General features: G+C 43.2%; 1 protein-coding gene across 4 annotated transcripts in view; it reads right to left on the bottom strand.

Moving 5' to 3' along the window:
* Positions 1 to 16,901, bottom strand: part of NDFIP1 (Nedd4 family interacting protein 1) — a 125,497-nt gene that overhangs the window by 52,421 nt on the left and 56,175 nt on the right. The window contains exon 1 of one of the 4 annotated variants that reach the window (XM_066342600.1): positions 3,275 to 3,556. The exons of the other annotated variants lie outside the window; for them this stretch is intronic. Within the exon in view, the coding sequence (XP_066198697.1) occupies positions 3,275 to 3,337 (63 nt within the window). The 5' untranslated portion in view covers positions 3,338 to 3,556. Of the gene's footprint in view, positions 1 to 3,274; positions 3,557 to 16,901 lie in introns of those variants that run through there. 4 annotated transcript variants of the gene reach the window in all.

The raw sequence follows: 16,901 nt of genomic DNA, 5'->3' as shown, positions 1-16,901 counted from the left end.
ACTGTGTTTGCAGTTATGAATGAATCATACAGTTCTTTTTGCATTTACTTCAATAAAGGACAAGCTCAATTTGATTAAACAGATCCAATAAAAGTCAGAATGGCCTTTTGTAACAACCAAAGAGTACCATGTTCCTATCAAGTTGCCTGGATAATTCACCAACATTCTATAATTCAAAAGCCTTTTAAATATGTATATTCTCTGACCAAGCATTTCCACATCTAGAAATTTACACTAAGGAAGTAGATGAAGATGTACGTAAAAGAAACTTCAGTGAATGAAAAATTTTAAACATCCTTAGTAACCAACAGTGGGCAATTGGTTAAATTACAGTACAGCCATACAATTACATGCTATACAGAAATAAAAATGTAAATCCATTTTATTATACAGCTATATCATGTGCCTCTGTACATACATGTGCATGAATATACATGCAAATTTGTGAATGCACATGCCTGTGAACATGATACATACAGGCACATGCAGGTACACATATAAACATACCCATGTGCACATATATACAAAGTATGTATAAAGTATAATCAGGGGTGCCCTCACCGAGTTCAAGGGGTTTGAGTATCATCTGATAAGCCAAGGTTCTGGGTTCGATCCCGTGTCAGGGCACATACAAGAATCAATCAATGAATGCATAAATAAGTGGAACAACAAATTGATGTTTCTCTCTCTCTCTCTCTCCCTCCCTTCCTCTCTAAAAAAATAAAATAAGGCCCTGGCCGGTTGGCTCAGCGGTAGAGCGTCGGCCTGGCGTGCGGGGGACCCGGGTTCGATTCCCGGCCAGGGCACATAGGAGAAGCGCCCATTTGCTTCTCCACCCCCACCCCTCCTTCCTCTCTGTCTCTCTCTTCCCCTCCTGCAGCTAAGGCTCCATTGGAGCAAAGATGGCCCGGGCGCTGGGGATGGCTCCTTGGCCTCTGCCCCAGGCGCTGGAGTGGCTCTGGTCGCGGCAGAGCGATGCCCCGGAGGGGCAGAGCATCGCCCCCTGGTGGGCAGAGCGCAGCCCCGCCCCTGGTGGGCGTGCCGGGTGGATCCCGGTCGGGCGCATGCGGGAGTCTGTCTGACTGTCTCTCCCTGTTTCCAGCTTCAGAAAAATACAAAAAATAAAAAAATAAAATAAAATAATTTTTAAATAAAGTATAATCAGGGGTTTATGGAATTGCACCAGTGTGTACAAAGATGTGCCTGTTTGTATGGGGCATATATATCTGTTAATGCACATGCCTCTATCTGGACCATGAGCCTGTGTTTTAAGTAGGTGAGTGTGTATTTATCCTTGTAATCACTACTTAGAAGCTGTGACCTTGAGCAAGTTACTGAGCCTCTTGGAGTCTTCACTGTCATGTATACATTATTAAACCCTGCTTCATAGGGGTTTTGTGGGGATTAAGTGAAATAATGGGTGTAAAGCACTTAGTACCATGATTGGCACACAGTAAATCAGTATTAGCTTTCCTTATCTGCACACATATACACTGATCTATACCTGTATATATGTATATTTACATAGCTGTAAATCCAGAGATACACATCAAAACGCTAATCTATTGTTATCTACAGGTGACAGGTTTTTGTTGTGGGGATTTTTACGGGTTTTTTGGCTTTCATATTTTCCAATTTATCTAGGAAGATTATTTCTCTTCTGCACTCTCTTTTAAAGTTTATTTCTTCAAAATAATGATGGGCTCTCCCTGTCATACCCAATTCTGTGTATTTAAAACTATTAAATACTACAACAAAGAATGCATAATTTTGATACTCCACCATTTTTTTTGTATTCTAGCGGTATATGAGCACTACCTAATAGCTCAAGAAGATGGCAGTACGAAAAAAAGCCAGCATTTTGCTTGTTTGCCTTATCCAAGGCAAGATGAAAAGAATGAATTAAATCATACTATGAGGTACAGGTGATTTGCAAACACCTTGGTGACAGTTAAGTGACACCTGCCATTCATATTTTATTAAAGCTGAAAGGAACCCAGAGCCTTGCCCAAGGTCATACAAAGAAGCATGTGCCAGACCCCAGGCTGTGAGAGCTCTAAGAACTATACTGTTTTGCCACAATTTGGGCGTGTTTATGAAACCAAGAAGCTAAATTCGTAACCAGTCTTTTCAGGAGATCGGCTGGAGGAAAGAGGAAATTGCAACACAAGGCTGATGACAGCAAAATAAACCAGTAACTGGCCACACCAGGGTTAATTCGAATGTATTCATCGTATTGCTTTCCCTTATTTCTAAAATATAGATAGAACATTTCGTTTCACAGAAGTGTGATGGACATTTTATGCAAATTAAACCGGAAAGCATTTGAAAGACGACAAAACTGCAAGCGGGTATCTGCAGTCTTAACATCAGTTACTACCTGGCTCAATTCCCACAGTCACGACGGGCTGGATTAAATACCTCTAAAACCCCGGCGGAAGGTCTCTGAATTTCCGAGGGAAAATCGGCTACAGAGAGCGGCAAGAGAAACAAGCAGCTCTCTCCCCCTAGGGCCTCAATTTATAAATCATACCCTAGATAATAATCCAATCATCCCCCGTACATTTCCTCCCCAGCTATGCTATTAAACCCCGCTGAACTTCATTTCCAAGCTATTAAAACACACACCCAGGCACACGCCCTGCAGCCTTCGACGCAGCTCGACATCATCAAAGTTAAACACCGCCTCTTCCAAATTTACTGCAAAATGCGGGCTTGCCTCTCGCCCCATTTTTTATTTTGCTCTTAAAACGGGGGCGAGGGGGATGGGTTCCGACACAGGCGCGGCTCTGAAGCCCTGAGTAATCGCATCTCGCTGCAGGGAGCTGTCGGCGGCAACAGCAGCGATTTTAATCTTTTCTCTCCGCGTAGTTTCCTTTTCCACTTCATGCTTTTTTTTTTTTTTGCTTTTTTTTCCTTCCCAGTGACATCAAACCAAAGGTGGAAAAAGGAAAATCTAATGTCCCCAGGTCGATGGCCCCGGACCGCCGCGGGTTCTGACGCGGGGACCCGCCCGCCGTGGGAAATGCAGGCAAGGCGGAGGGGCAGAGGTTTTCCCACCGCCCGACTCCCGCCCGAGGTCGCGGACAGACGGGCCCGGCCCGGGGCCGCCTCGAATCCCGGCCCGGGGCCCGCCCGGCCCGCCCAGGCCCAGCGCGGCCTGCCAAGCCGCGGCGTCAAGTTGACCACAGGCCGGCCTGGAGAGGCCTGAAGCGGCCGGTGGGGAGGGCAGGGCCGGGGTCTCGGACCGGGGGCAGCACTCGGCGTTGCTCACCTGCTGGTACCGGCTGCCGCAGGCCGGCTCCACCGCAGCCAGAGCCGCCAACGCCAACGCCATGGCGCAGCCGGCCGGAGGGATGAGGGCGGACGGGGGAACGGGCGAGCTGGAGGGGTGCGAGCGCCGCGGCCGGGCAGCGCTGGGAGGCCGAGGGGTCGCGCCTCGGGTGGGTACCGATGGCCGCCGCCGCTTCTAGGCAAGCCGCTCTCCTCGGGCTGTGAGCGCCGCCGCCGCTGAGGCTCCGACACGGCCCCTGGGGAGGAGGCGGGGACGACGACGACGCCGCGCCGCCGCCCCGCCCCCGACTCGCGCAGCTTGGCCCGGCCCGGCCTCGGCTCCCCGCTCCGGGCTCCCGGCTCCCGGCCGCCCTCGCCTGCGGGGCCGCCGTCCGGGTGGGGTCCGCCTCCTCTCTCGCGCTCCCCAGGCTGAAGCGTCGGATTCGAGTTCGCTGAAAACGAATTGCTTACAGGCCACCACCGAGATGGCGATGCTGGTGATGAGCACCTCGGACCCAGCACTGAGCTGCCCCTACGTGTTCTCACTAGCCGCTGTCACACTCAGGGGCCACAGCCCCATAAGACAGAGGCCCTGGACCCGCAGGGAGGTTGACAGTCTTATACAGCAGCGACCTGATCCCTGGTATCTATCTGGCTGCATCCTTCTAGATCAGGGGTCAGTCAACTCCAGGGAACAGGCAAAATCCAGCCCAGGGTCGGTGGGAAGTATGATATATGAAATTCAAATTTCAGTGTCCATAAATTAATGTTTATCAGAACACAGCCGTTCCCATTTGTTTAGTATGACCTACAAACCCGAAATTACTTGCTATTGGACCCTTTGTAGAAAAGGTTTTGCTGATCCTAAATCCTCGGAAACTTTGATCTCAAAGCCTATTTAGGGTGGGTGATGATAATAGTATCCTCATTTGTACAGTCCTTTAAGTGTTTTAACAGTCTCCTCCCTGGGTATAGACACGATGGCTCTTTTCTAACCCACAGCTCTCTAAGAAGCAGCCATGCTAGCTTTCAAGGTAGCAGGAACACCTGCAAAGGTGATGAGAACTTGCCTTGTGGAAGAGCTAAAAGGAGGCTGGCACCTGCCATATAGGAAATAATTATCACTGTTTCACAGATGAGGAAATTATGCCAAAAGAGATTAAATATTTGACATAATAACACATAGCTAGTAAGGGGTAAAGCCAGAATGTAAACCCATTAAGCCAGCTTTTTAAACAGTTATCATGCAGCCCTGGCCAGGTAGCACACAGTTGGTTAGAATGTTTTGTGGATAAGCCAAGGTTGCAGGTTTGATCCCTGGTCAGGGCACATACAAGAATCATTTAATGGCCTGACCTGTGGTGGCACAGTGGATAAAGCATTGACCTGGAATGCCAAAGTCACCAGTTTGAAACCCCAGGCTTGCACATTCAAGGCACATTCGAGAAGCAACTATGACTTAGTAGTTCTCACTCCTCTCCTCCTCCACCTTCTCTCTCTTCAGTCTCTAAAATCAATAAATAAAATATTTTTTAAAAATCATCCAATGAATGCATAAATAACTGGAACAACAAATTAATGTTTTCCTCTCTCACCAATCAATTTTAAAAAAACATTATCATGCAGTTAAATTATAAACTTTGTAGGCAAGAATATTTGCCTTTTAAGTATTTTGGTATCTCCCATAGCATGTAGCATAGAAGAGCTTGTCTAGTAGGCATTTGAAGTGTCTTGTTTCTATCACATCCAGCCATCTGGGATTGCTCCTACCCACATGTCCAACACAGAAGAAAACTTGATCTTTGAAGCTTGTAATTTCTTCCCAATTGTCCTTCCACGTTGGTAGTCTCAGGTTGGCATTAGTATAATTATCGGTTTAGCTGGTAATTTTCAAGTTTAGTTCACTACATATTTCAAAACATAGCTGTGTTCTGAAACCACCCTGAGGTTTCTATATGTAGGAGTCAATTATAATCAATAAAAATTCTAGCTATTTATCATCCTCACTTTGAGTTCTCTGGTAGGATCTAAACTCCTACATGTCTGTCCTTATTTCCAGCAACATGCCAATCGGAGAGTCTTGAAGTGGTATGGTCTTTACTCTGTCCCTCAGTTGTTTTTAATCTAGAAAAACAAAATGCTTTGAATGTAATAAGGTATAGTGAATCATCCAAACATAATGTTCTATCTTGTTGTGTTATATAAGAGGGGGGAAAATATCTAATTTGAAATTTTTAAAAATATATCATTAATAGAAAGTAGAAATCCAGACTTCTTTGCTCAGATCTTCTAAACTGACATGTAAGAAGGAATAAAAATGGAGATGTCTGTGCTCTGCATATGGCTGTTGGAACTATAGCAGCCACCCTTATGCACAGCTGCAGCACTGTGGCTTTTGGGGAAAAGGTGCTACCCTTCCCATCTTCTTCTTTCCTAGACTACTTTCTTCCTCAATAGCTATACACTCCCTGCATATGGACATAAATATGTATCACAATATAAATGCTGGGATTTCTACAGGAATATTTCCTCTCAAAAGAAAAAAAGTTGAGCTCCAGTTTCCAATCCCCCTTTCCTACTCCTTTTCAGATGTCTTGAATCCAACTGTTTTGTGTTAAAAGTAAAGACAAGGTCTTTTTTTTCCCCTCTGAGTTTCCCCCACAGCCTTTAAAAAATAAATTGGGATGATTTATGTTGATTCAATGGATGGATATATTGGAGGATTGAGAAATTGAGTCTCTGCTGTGTAAGGTCCCCAGTTGGCAAGCAAATCGTACAGAGAAGGGGAAAACTCCGAATCTCTGACTCATGGATCCATGCCTGCTGCGAGCCAAGCAGACAGAGAAGATGATCCAAGGCTCTAAAAACTGCACTCTTTGGCTTCATCTTGAGATGTTGTCAAGAGAGTTTCCACAGAGAAAGTTATTAATTTCAGATTGCTGCACTTAGAAACTTATTTCCCCACAGAATAACAGTAATAATTTCCATGTGCAGTCCTTTTTATGTGAATTGCTGACTCTGAATCATCCATCCTGAGAAAGAAGAGAAATATTATGGACAAGTAAGAGCACAGCTCATGTCTGTTTTTCTTTATTCTCCCAGTTTAGATAAAAGCTTCCTCCTGGATAGCTGAGGTCTTCCATCTTTTATGTCCACCTGAGTCCTATGCAGCACTGAGCTCAATGAGAAACCAAGAAGGGTTTGTTAAATTTTAAACGAAGCCTCGTTAGCCTAATATCTCATTTCAGGACTTAAATATCTCCACCTAATCTCTACAGGGCTCCAACTGAACCATGGAGTTCCATTTCTACTCACAACTTTTTTTTATTCTCACTACATTACTATAAGTTTCATTAAGGGAAGAAAGGTGGTATTTTCACATTACTAATAAAGAAATTGTCCACTGATGCTTGGAGCATACCCTGTAATGCATCATATCCTTTATCCTCATGACAAATCCATTCTGCATATGAACAGACTAAAGAAATGTATATCCTTTGCTCAGATGAGTAGTCGAACTACGCTTCAAACTCAGATATGTTTGACTACAAATTTTAAGCACCACTCTGGGTGTGGTGGGAAATACAGGACATGAAAGGACCAGGTTCACCCTTGGGGGTCTTCTTGGTGAAATAGAGAAAAAAGTAAACATATACTCAAGGCATTTTTAATATGAAAATTTCAAGTTAATTACAGCTGTGTTGACCTATATTAACTACAGCTAAGAGATGGTGTAGAGAATTATGTGACCTGGAGGGATAATTAGGTAAGAATTGAGGAGAAAGGGTTTTGAATGAGATGAAGGTTTTGTTGTGATGGAGAAAAGGGAAGACATGCCAAGTCTTGAATAGGCTTGTACAAAAACTCAGAACAAGGGTCAGCAAACTTTCATGTAAAGGGAGAAATAGTAAATAGACCACAAGCTTTCTGTTACAATTACTCTACTTTGCCATTGTATCATAAACATGGCTAAAGACAATACCAAACAAATTGGCTTGGCTGTGTTCCAATAAAGCTTTATTTACGGGAACTGAAATTTGAATTTCCTATTATTTTCACATGCCATGAAATATTATTTTTCTTTTTGATTTTTTTTAACTATTTGGAAAAATAAAAACCATTCTTAACTCTCAGATCATACAAAAACAGGCAGTGGGCTGGATGGAGCTCCCAGCAGAGTAGTCTGCCAACCCCTTGGCTTAGTAGCAGGACAGAAAAAAGTTTATCTGCTAAGAAATTTAAACCACAGAGTAATGCAGAAGGTTTAATGGAAACGGAAGGAAAAAAAGAGAAGAAGATGAGAATTTATAAAAGATCTTAAACGGGCTTGTGCAAAAATGTAAGTGAGATGATAAGGATTAGCTGAGTAGAAATTCAACATGGACTCCTGATTCCTTGGTTTAACTTCTTGCCACTGGAACACCATTCATTCGTTCATTCATTCATTCAACAAATACTAATTTAGCAACAATATAGACAAACACTGTGGACTTTTGTCTAGAAGCTGAAACTATAAAGAAATATTGAGTAGTTTCTCATTTACTCTCCAAAATTAAATTAAGAAATGCTAGGGATGGTTATTTACTTATTTTAGTTGCATAGCACATGTTTTGGTATGCTATGTCTTTATTTTCATTCATCTCAAAGTATTTTCTAATTTCCCATATGATTTCTTCTTTGACTGATTGGTAATTTAGCAGTATGTGGTTTAATTCCCACATATCTTTGCATTTCCCAAATTTTTTAGTTATTGATTTCTAATTTTACTTTATTATGGTGGAAAAACATACTTTATATTATTTTAATCCTTTTAAATTTATTGAGGTTTGTTTTATGCCCTAGCACAGGCATGGCCAACATACGGCCCGCGGACCGGATCCAGCCAGTGTAACGAGTTTATGCGGCCTGCGATTAAATTTTTAATATTCTCCACACAACACACTGTGGAAATGAAATAAGTAGTACTCTTAAATCGTTATACATAAACTACGATATCTTCAGTAATCTTCAGCTCAACTTATATTTGTGAACAAACTTTTTCTTTAATGAATCTAAATAAAAGTACAACAAGATCAAGATTGAATGATTTACATTTGGAGGCTGTGTTAAGAATAGCTACTACGGCCCTGGCCAGTCGGCTCAGTGGTAGAGCGTCAGCCTGGCGTGCAGGAGTCCCGGGTTCAATTCCCGGCCAGGGCACACAAGAGAGGCGCCCATCTGCTTCTCCACCCCTCCCCCTCTCCTTCCTCTCTGTCTCTCTCTTCCCCTCCCGCAGCCAAGGCTCCATTGGAGCAAAGTTGGCCCAGGCGCTGAGGATGGCTCCATGGCCTCTGCCTTAGGCGCTAGAATGGCTCTGGTTGCGACAGAGCAACGCCCCAGATGGGCAGAGCATCGCCCCCTGGTGGGCATGCCGGTTGGATCCTGGTCGGGCACATGTGGGAGTCTGTCTGACTGCCTCCCTGTTTCCAACTTCAGAAAAATACAAACAAAAAAAAGAATAGCTACTACAAGAATAGAGCCAGATATTAAAAAAATAATAGGTGATGCAAAGCGCCTCAATACGTCACATCAGTTTTTTTAATTTGTTGTACTAAATTACTTACATTTATTCATAAACAAATTACATAATAAAATTTTGTTTACTTAAACGAATCATTTTTGTATTTAACAGTTTTTAATTTTAATATTTCATCCGGCCCATGAAAAATGTTTTCTTTCTAATCTGACCCAGGGGCAAAAACTGTTGGCCACGCCTGACCTAGCATGTGGTCTGAATCTTCATATCCATTACAGAAGAATGTATATTTTGCTATAGCTGGGTAGAATGTTCTATAGGTATATGTTAGGTTTAATTGACTTATAGTATAATTCAAGCCTTCTATTTTCTTGTCGATCTTGTGCCTAGTTCTAGCCATTATTGAAAGTGGATTGGCCCTGGCTGGTTGACTCAGCAGTAGAGCATCAGCCCAGCATGTGGAAGTCCCAGGTTCGAGTTTCGGTCAGGGCACAATGGAGGAACAAGCATCTCCTTCTCCAGCCTTCCCCTCCCTCTCTCTTCTCCTCCTGCAGCCATGGCTTGAATAAGCAAGTTGGCCCCTGTTGCTGAGGATGACTCCATGGCCTCACCTCAGGCTCTAAAACAGTTCTGTTGCCTGTGTTGCCGAGTGGATTCCGACTGGGGTACATGCAGGAGTCTGTTTCTCCTGCCTCTCCCGGTTGACTCGGTGGTAGAGCGTCGGCCTGGCGTGCAGAGGTCCCGGGTTCGATTCCCAGCCGGGGCACACAGGAGAAGTGCCCATTTGCTTCTCCGCCCCTCCCCCTCTCCTTCCTCTCTGTCTCTCTCTTCCCCTCCCTCGGCCGAGGCTCCATTGGAGCAAAAAGATGGCCCGGGCACTGGGGATGGCTCCTTGGCCTCTGCCCCAGGTGCTAGAGTGGCTCTGGTCGCAACAGAGTGGCGCCCCGGATGGGCAGAGCATCGCCCCCTGGTGGGCGTGCCGGGTGGATCCCGGTCGGGCGCATGCGGGAGTCTGTCTGACTGCCTCCCCATTTCCAGCTTCAGAAAAATACAAAAAAAAAATAATAATAATAAATAAATAAATAAAAGTGGATTGAGTAGATTGTCAAAACTTTCCATTATTATTGTTGAATTGTCTGTTTCTCCCTTCAATTGTGTCAGTTTTGCTTCATGTATTTTAATGCTCTGTTGTTAGGTACATGTATGTTTATAGTATTTACTTATTTTATATATTGTCTTGATCCAAATATCATATACGTGGTTACAGGATAGCAAGAAATCAGATTAGAAGTAGATGAGAAAGAAAAAGCAAAACAAGAGCAACACTTGAAACAGACTTTCCCTTCTTGTCCTCTTTTGTCTCCAAGTGAACAGAGCCTGGCACACAGTAGATCCTTGTAGGATTGAAATAACATCGGGAATGAGGTTAACTCAAAATGAAGTTCTACATGTTACAAGTGCCCCATAAATTCGATGTATAATTAAAGTGGGGACCTGATTGGTTATACAGTTGATAGTAACCCTGAGCTAAATAAAACAGGAGAAGATACCTAAACCAATGAAGACATTTCTTTCAAGGATCCTCACTAACATTTTTTTTTTTTTTGTATTTTTCTGAAGCTGGAAACGGGGAGAGACAGACAGACTCCCGCATGCGCCCGATCGGGATCTACCCGGCACGCCCACCAGGGGGCGATGCTCTGCCCCTCCGGGCGTCGCTCTGCCGCGACCAGAGCCACTCTAGCACCTGGGGCAGAGGCCAAGGAGCCATCCCCAGCGCCCGGGCCATCTCTGCTCCAATGGAGCCTTGGCTGCAGGAGGGGAAGAGAGAGACAGAGAGGAAGGAGGGGGGGTGGAGAAGCAAATGGGCGCTTCTCCTATGTGCCCTGGCCAGGAATCGAACCCGGGTCCCCCGCATGCCAGGCCGACGCTCTACCGCTGAGCCAACCGGCCTTCCTCACTAACATTTAATTACAAAGATGCTACACTGAACCTTATGTCCTAAGCAGGATATATGCTTTAAGTTTTGGGGACCTCCCAGCCAGGAGTGATGCTACAGCTGGTCCATGTATTGACTGCTGCATTTGACTGTGCAGTTGTAAGCTGGCGTACTCCAGGGAGAGTCATCCCATTACAGTCCCTGCAAATGACACCCCACCCCACATGTTGTCAGTATGCAGCCTGTGCAACTATAGGAGGTGACCCCATAAAATCTTCAAGTGGTTCCTCCCCTGACGAATCACTCACAATATATACTGCTCACAAAAATTAGGGGATATTTTATAGCTTCATATTCATTTTAAAATATCCCCAATCTTTGTGAGCAGTATATTTAGGAGTGTTGTGGGTGGCAAAGGAATGAGGAACAGCTACGTGTCCACCAGGAAATCAAGTGTCTGATCCTCATCTTTGGATATCATGAATGTACCAATTGAGATGACTGAGTGCCTTGGAAAAAACAAGGTGAGTAGGGAAAGGTCTTACCTCTCGAATCCTCAAGGCTGAACGGTGTGGTAAGAAAAGGGTTTCTCACATTTCCCAGGATAGTTTTCTGACGCTGTTTAGGGAGTCTCAGAAGAAACACAATTACACAAGGGCAATACTAAAGCTGGGAGCTCAGCGCAGCAGTGGGGTGCCAAGGGAGAAACAATGTGCGCTAATTATGACACAGAAGAGAGACAACCTGCCCGGGGACCCTGCTGGAAAAAGCTGATGTTGGCTTCAACTCCGCAGCAGCTTGAGGGTGTGAAGGCTGGTTCCTGCAGGTCTTCGGGGAACTGGCGGGGTGACTAAGAGCAAACAAGCCTTGGGCAACTTATAGAGAGAATCTCCAGTTCCAAGTGCTGCAAGAGGACCAGGAAATAAATAATACCTTTGTCTTTAAGCAGAAATCCTGGCCAAATTATTCAAGAACTCCTCTCTAACATCATCCGGTGTGGCACTTTCCCTCAGCATGTCAGCAACTGAAGCGCACATAGATGGGAAGATGCGCCCGCTTCTCTGCCACATTCCTCCCCTGGAGTCTGCTGGCTGTGTATAATTGGGGAGTGATACCAGGTGGGATGGTGCCCGGGAACAAAGCCTTTCCAGAGCTGAGTGTCATAAAGAAGGTCACAAAAACACAGATTTCCATTTTAAATAGTATAATAGGCCCCCTCCTAAGTGGCTGAATGGAAGTTGATCTGGGCTCTGAAACACCAAATATCTTCTCTTGACTTGTTTTTCCATTTCCTGTTAAGCCAATGTCATTCCATAAGCAATCTTGGTCAATATACTAGTCTGCCAAATACCCAGAACACTAGTTTAAATTCCCACTGATGTTTTTCACTATAAAATGCTTTCAGGCACATTTGTTATTGTCCACTGCCTTAACAAAGATACTTTGATGTGACTGGCCCCAAGAACAGGACTTGAATAACTCACGTGTATTGAGTACTTACTTTATGCCAGGGACTGTGCCAAGCGATTTACACTTACCATCTTTTTTATCACTTGCAATCAACATATGAAGTCGCATCTATTTCTATCTCTATTCTATGGATGAGGAGACAAGTCACATGGAGGCTAATTATCTTGCCTGTGTCCTTATCTCATAGAAAATTAGGGCTACAAGGGCTTTAGAAATCATTTGATGATTATTCACCTTATAGATAAGGAAGCTGAACTCAGAGGGGTTAAGTCATGTGCCCATGATCACACAGCCAGGAAGAAGCAGAACTGATATTTAACACAAGGTTCATTTCATCCTTGAACAGTATAATTTACCACTTTGAGTTATACACACATCACCCCTGGCCTTCTGGTCTCTGAGTCTGTGGTTCAGTTGTTTCTGATTTGAGGATGTACTATCCCCAAGTCACGGCCATCATACAACCAAACTATGATTCAAAGGGGGGCGGGCGCATCCTGCTCTCTCTGAATCACTGATGATGACAGCAACCTCCATGACTCAGAACACGCAGAAGCTCTCTGGCCCTTACAACTTTCCCCACAGGAAACCTGCCAGGTGCCTGGTTACCTTTTGAGTTTTTCGTGGGTGGCAGAGAACACATGTAAAAATAGATCTGTCCCCAGCTCCCCCAGAAGAGATTTGCAGCCTAAAAATGTCACTCCCTTCTCCATTCCAAACACAGCCATCACTTCCTGGAGTGAAGCCCTTTCTTCCCAACTCAGCAGCTGCCTAAAAAGAAGTCTTCCTCCCACCTGGAGACTAGACTTCTTTCTTGGGAAAGCAAGAGAAGTATCTCATGAGGGCAGAAAAGAAAAACCTTTCTTATGAACTTTGGCAAAAATTGCTCTTCTAAAGTCAACTGAAGAACATGTAGGTCTCTGACCTAGTCTCTTACCTCCTGAAGATTAACTATATGGACAATGTATGTAAAAGGGCTTTGTAAATTGCAAATATCAGGAACTATCACGAGCCTCTGCACGTGTTCCTGCATCTCCAAGATAGCAGCGAGCAGAGAGATGACTTTTCTTGTGATATCTCCGGTAACACAGATTTTCCAGCCACAGAGACCCAGAGAATTTTCCTGGCCTGGGCTTTCCATGGGCAACTTCTTGTGTGCTGAGATAAGATTAGGACCACTGCAAAAAAACCAGTTCTGAAGTTGGGCTCATGCCGGCTAAAATGGAGTGCAGACGTTAGAATGAGTCAGAGTGAGTTTCAATCAGCCAACAAATTGAGAAGACAGGGAGCCTTCGTCAGGCATGGGAGGACCTCCAACCGAGTCTCTGCCACTGTGTTAAGGTGGAGTTGTTCTCAACACAAGACAGGTTTCCTGCCAGGGGCATGTGATGCTTGAGCTCCATGGAACACTTCATCACGTTAGAGGTGTTTCCAGTTATTTTATTTTATTCCTGCATTAGTTCATTTATTAAATAGATATTTAATTCTTATTCCATGGGCAGACTTACTCTGTTTAAAAGAATTCCTCCTCTGTTTTCTGCCCACATATAAAGCCTACACTCTGTGAGTATAGCTTGAAGGTAAACAGGTTTTGTTTAAATAACGAGAAGCAAAGATGAGCCTCTTTCTACTGCATCCACTCCCTGCCACAGTCCTTGACCTTCACCATGAACTAGAGGGCACTTTTGGGATATTTCCTATTCCTGGGAACCACTGTGCTCCTGGAAAGCACTGTTTTCACAATGCCATTGTATTCTTTTTACAATATTATTACGATGCTTATTGGGCACTCTACTGCCTAGCTCCATGAGCGATTCTGAGGGAATATAAAAGCAATAGCAATAACAATAACACAAGCACACGTCATTAAGAAGAACAAGAAATGCAGGATGCGCCTGGGTTTTAAGTACTTACAATAGCAGTGTCAAGTGAGGGGTAATATGTGAAATAGTCAAAGCCCAAAGATAGGAAACATGCATATGACTCACCCTACCTATCAGTGCCCAGGAAAGACAGCAATAATCGATCACAGCACTCCCACTGAGAGCAGCTGCTCCTAAGAACCCTTCTCAACACAATGCTCTGAGCATTCACTGTTAGTTGTCTAGAGTTGGCAGGTAAAACACAATCCAACCATCTCTTCTTTCCAACCAAGTTCAACAGTTCAGAAAAGGAAGAATTGCCCATCTGCACTAGAGGAGTTGGGAAAGATGCCACAGGGGAGGGTAATTTTAGTGGCATCCAGAAGGATCAATCAAATTTGGGTAGAGCTGGTAACTAGAGAAGAGGAGGGAAGAAGAATAATAGTATTAGCTATAATGAAGCTTTTTCATTTTTAAAACAGGTAGTCAAATCTACCTACTTTATTTTCTCTGTACCTATTTTCTCTCTTTTTTAAATGACTTCTTGGCTTTCATTTAAGGAGGTCTCCCTCATCCCCAAGATCTTGAAAAAACACTCGCCTATATTTTCTACTAATATTTTTATAGTTATCTTTTATACATGAATATATTTGATCAAGTTACAATTTATTTGGGGGTAAGAAATATGGCAGGAGTCCAGTTTCTTCTTGTTTTAATTGGCTAGCTAGATCTCATACCATTCGTTAAATAATCTTTTACAAAGTCTCCTTTATGAGGTACAAAAATCTTCATATATGCTTGCGCTTATTTCTAGATCGCTTATTCTTCTTCATTCCTCCATTCATATGTATTTACTGGGAGTCCTATCTATCTATCTATCTATCTATCTATCTATCTATCTATCTATCGAGACAAGCTATTTCTGTATGTGCCCTGACAGGGGAATCTAACAGGCAACCTCTGCACTCCAGGATGATGCTCCAATGGAGCTATCAGGCCAGGGCTTAATCTTTTTTTTTTTTTTTTTTAAGACAGAAAGAGGAAGTGAGAAAGAGAGGAGAGGGAAAGAAAGCATTCATTTGTTGTTCCACTTAGTCATGCATTCATTGGTTATTCCTGTGTGTGCCCTGACTGAGGATGGAACTTGCAACCTTATTTATCTCTTTGGGATGACGCTTTTAACTGACTGAGCTAACCGGCCAGGGAAGGGAGTCCTTTTTAGAAAACTCAATTCACAAAAATCTCAACATACAAATTAGGTAAACTAAAAAGATTGCATTCTTTAGGCTGCAGATAGCAAGCTGCCCTAATAATCCCTGAAGTGAATCAATTTTTTGAAAAGCTTACGTTTATACATATCTTTTTAAATAATAGCTTTTTAGCATTTAATTCCCATGCCACATAATTCATTGATTTAAAATGTACAATTCAGTACTTTTTCATATATTTGCAATGTACAACTTGCACCACAATTTTAGGAGATCTGCATCACTCCTAAAAGAAACCCCAAATTTATTAGCAGTCACTTCCCATTTCCTCCCAACTCCATCCAGCCCAAGGCAACCACTAATCTACTTTTTGTCTGTATAGATTTGCCTATTCTGGACATTTCATATAAATGAAATCATATAGTACATGGCCTTTTGTTTCTGGCTTCTTTCACTTAGCATAATCTTTTCAGTTCATCCATAATTTAACATGCATCTGTACTTCTTTATTTTTTAAAATTGAGATAAGATTCATGTAACATGCAATTAACAATTTAAATGTGTAGAATTCGGTGGCATTTAGTAGTTTCATTATGTTGTGCAACCTTTACCTCTATCTAGTTCTAAAACATTTTCACCTCCCCAAAAGTACCCATTGAGCCATCACTCTCTATTTTCCCCTCAACCTGGGTCCCTGGCAACCACTAATCAATGCTGTGTCTCTGTGGATTTGCCTGTTCTGAACATTTCATATAAACAGAATCATACACCATGTGACCGTGACCTTTTGTGTCTGGCTTCTTTCACTTAAGCATAATGTTTTCAAAGTTCATTCATGTATCCATACTTCATTTCTTTTTATTGTTGAATAGTCTATGGTATGGATATACCACACTGTGTGTATCCATTCTTCAGTTGATTGAAAGTTTGGTCATTTCAAATTTCTGGCCATTATGAATAACGCTGCTATAAACATTCATGTACACATTTTGCACCAGTCCTATGGGCCATCTTTTTTAGAATGACTACAGTTTATTTGCTCATAGCCTTGTTTCTTTAAAGCCAAATGTCATTTTATTGTGGAGGCCTTAATCCTATCAATCTATGCTAATTTGAACTACTACTAAATAGAGTCAAATAAGAAATGAAAAAATTAATTAAGAAAAACTGCAGTGTGGTGAAGGTCATGAGTAGGTAGGTATTCAAAAGGATCCAGTGATATTGGCTGAGGTAGTGGTAAAGTCTAATGTTTTCCAAAGTCTAATTACGCTTTTTAAGTTCTTTTCTTTGCAAGAATAGGGTCCTAATCATTTCACCCACTTGTTTATGGCCTAGAGTTTCCATTTTTACACTAGCTTATGTAAGGTATTTTTCCCCACTGAGAAGGAATGAAGGGGCCAGAGCCACCAAGTATGGAATAACAAAAGGCTTTATTGAGTACAGCGCATCCCGCCTGGCAAGGTTCCCTGGCCCCGAAGAAAGAAAGATGGAGGAGATGGAGGCCAGGGAAGTCGCAAGGATAACACCGCGTGGGAAATATTTAAAGGGTTCCTCTAGGGAAATCGAGCTAATATGACGTGGTGAAATCTCACTGGCTGACAGACGGTGGCTTTTTTCCAAAGGTTTCCTGCGAA

This window comes from Saccopteryx leptura, chromosome 6, assembly GCF_036850995.1.
Source record: "Saccopteryx leptura isolate mSacLep1 chromosome 6, mSacLep1_pri_phased_curated, whole genome shotgun sequence".
Lineage (NCBI taxonomy): Eukaryota > Metazoa > Chordata > Mammalia > Chiroptera > Emballonuridae > Saccopteryx > Saccopteryx leptura.
This window is presented reverse-complemented; position numbering and strand designations above follow the sequence as displayed.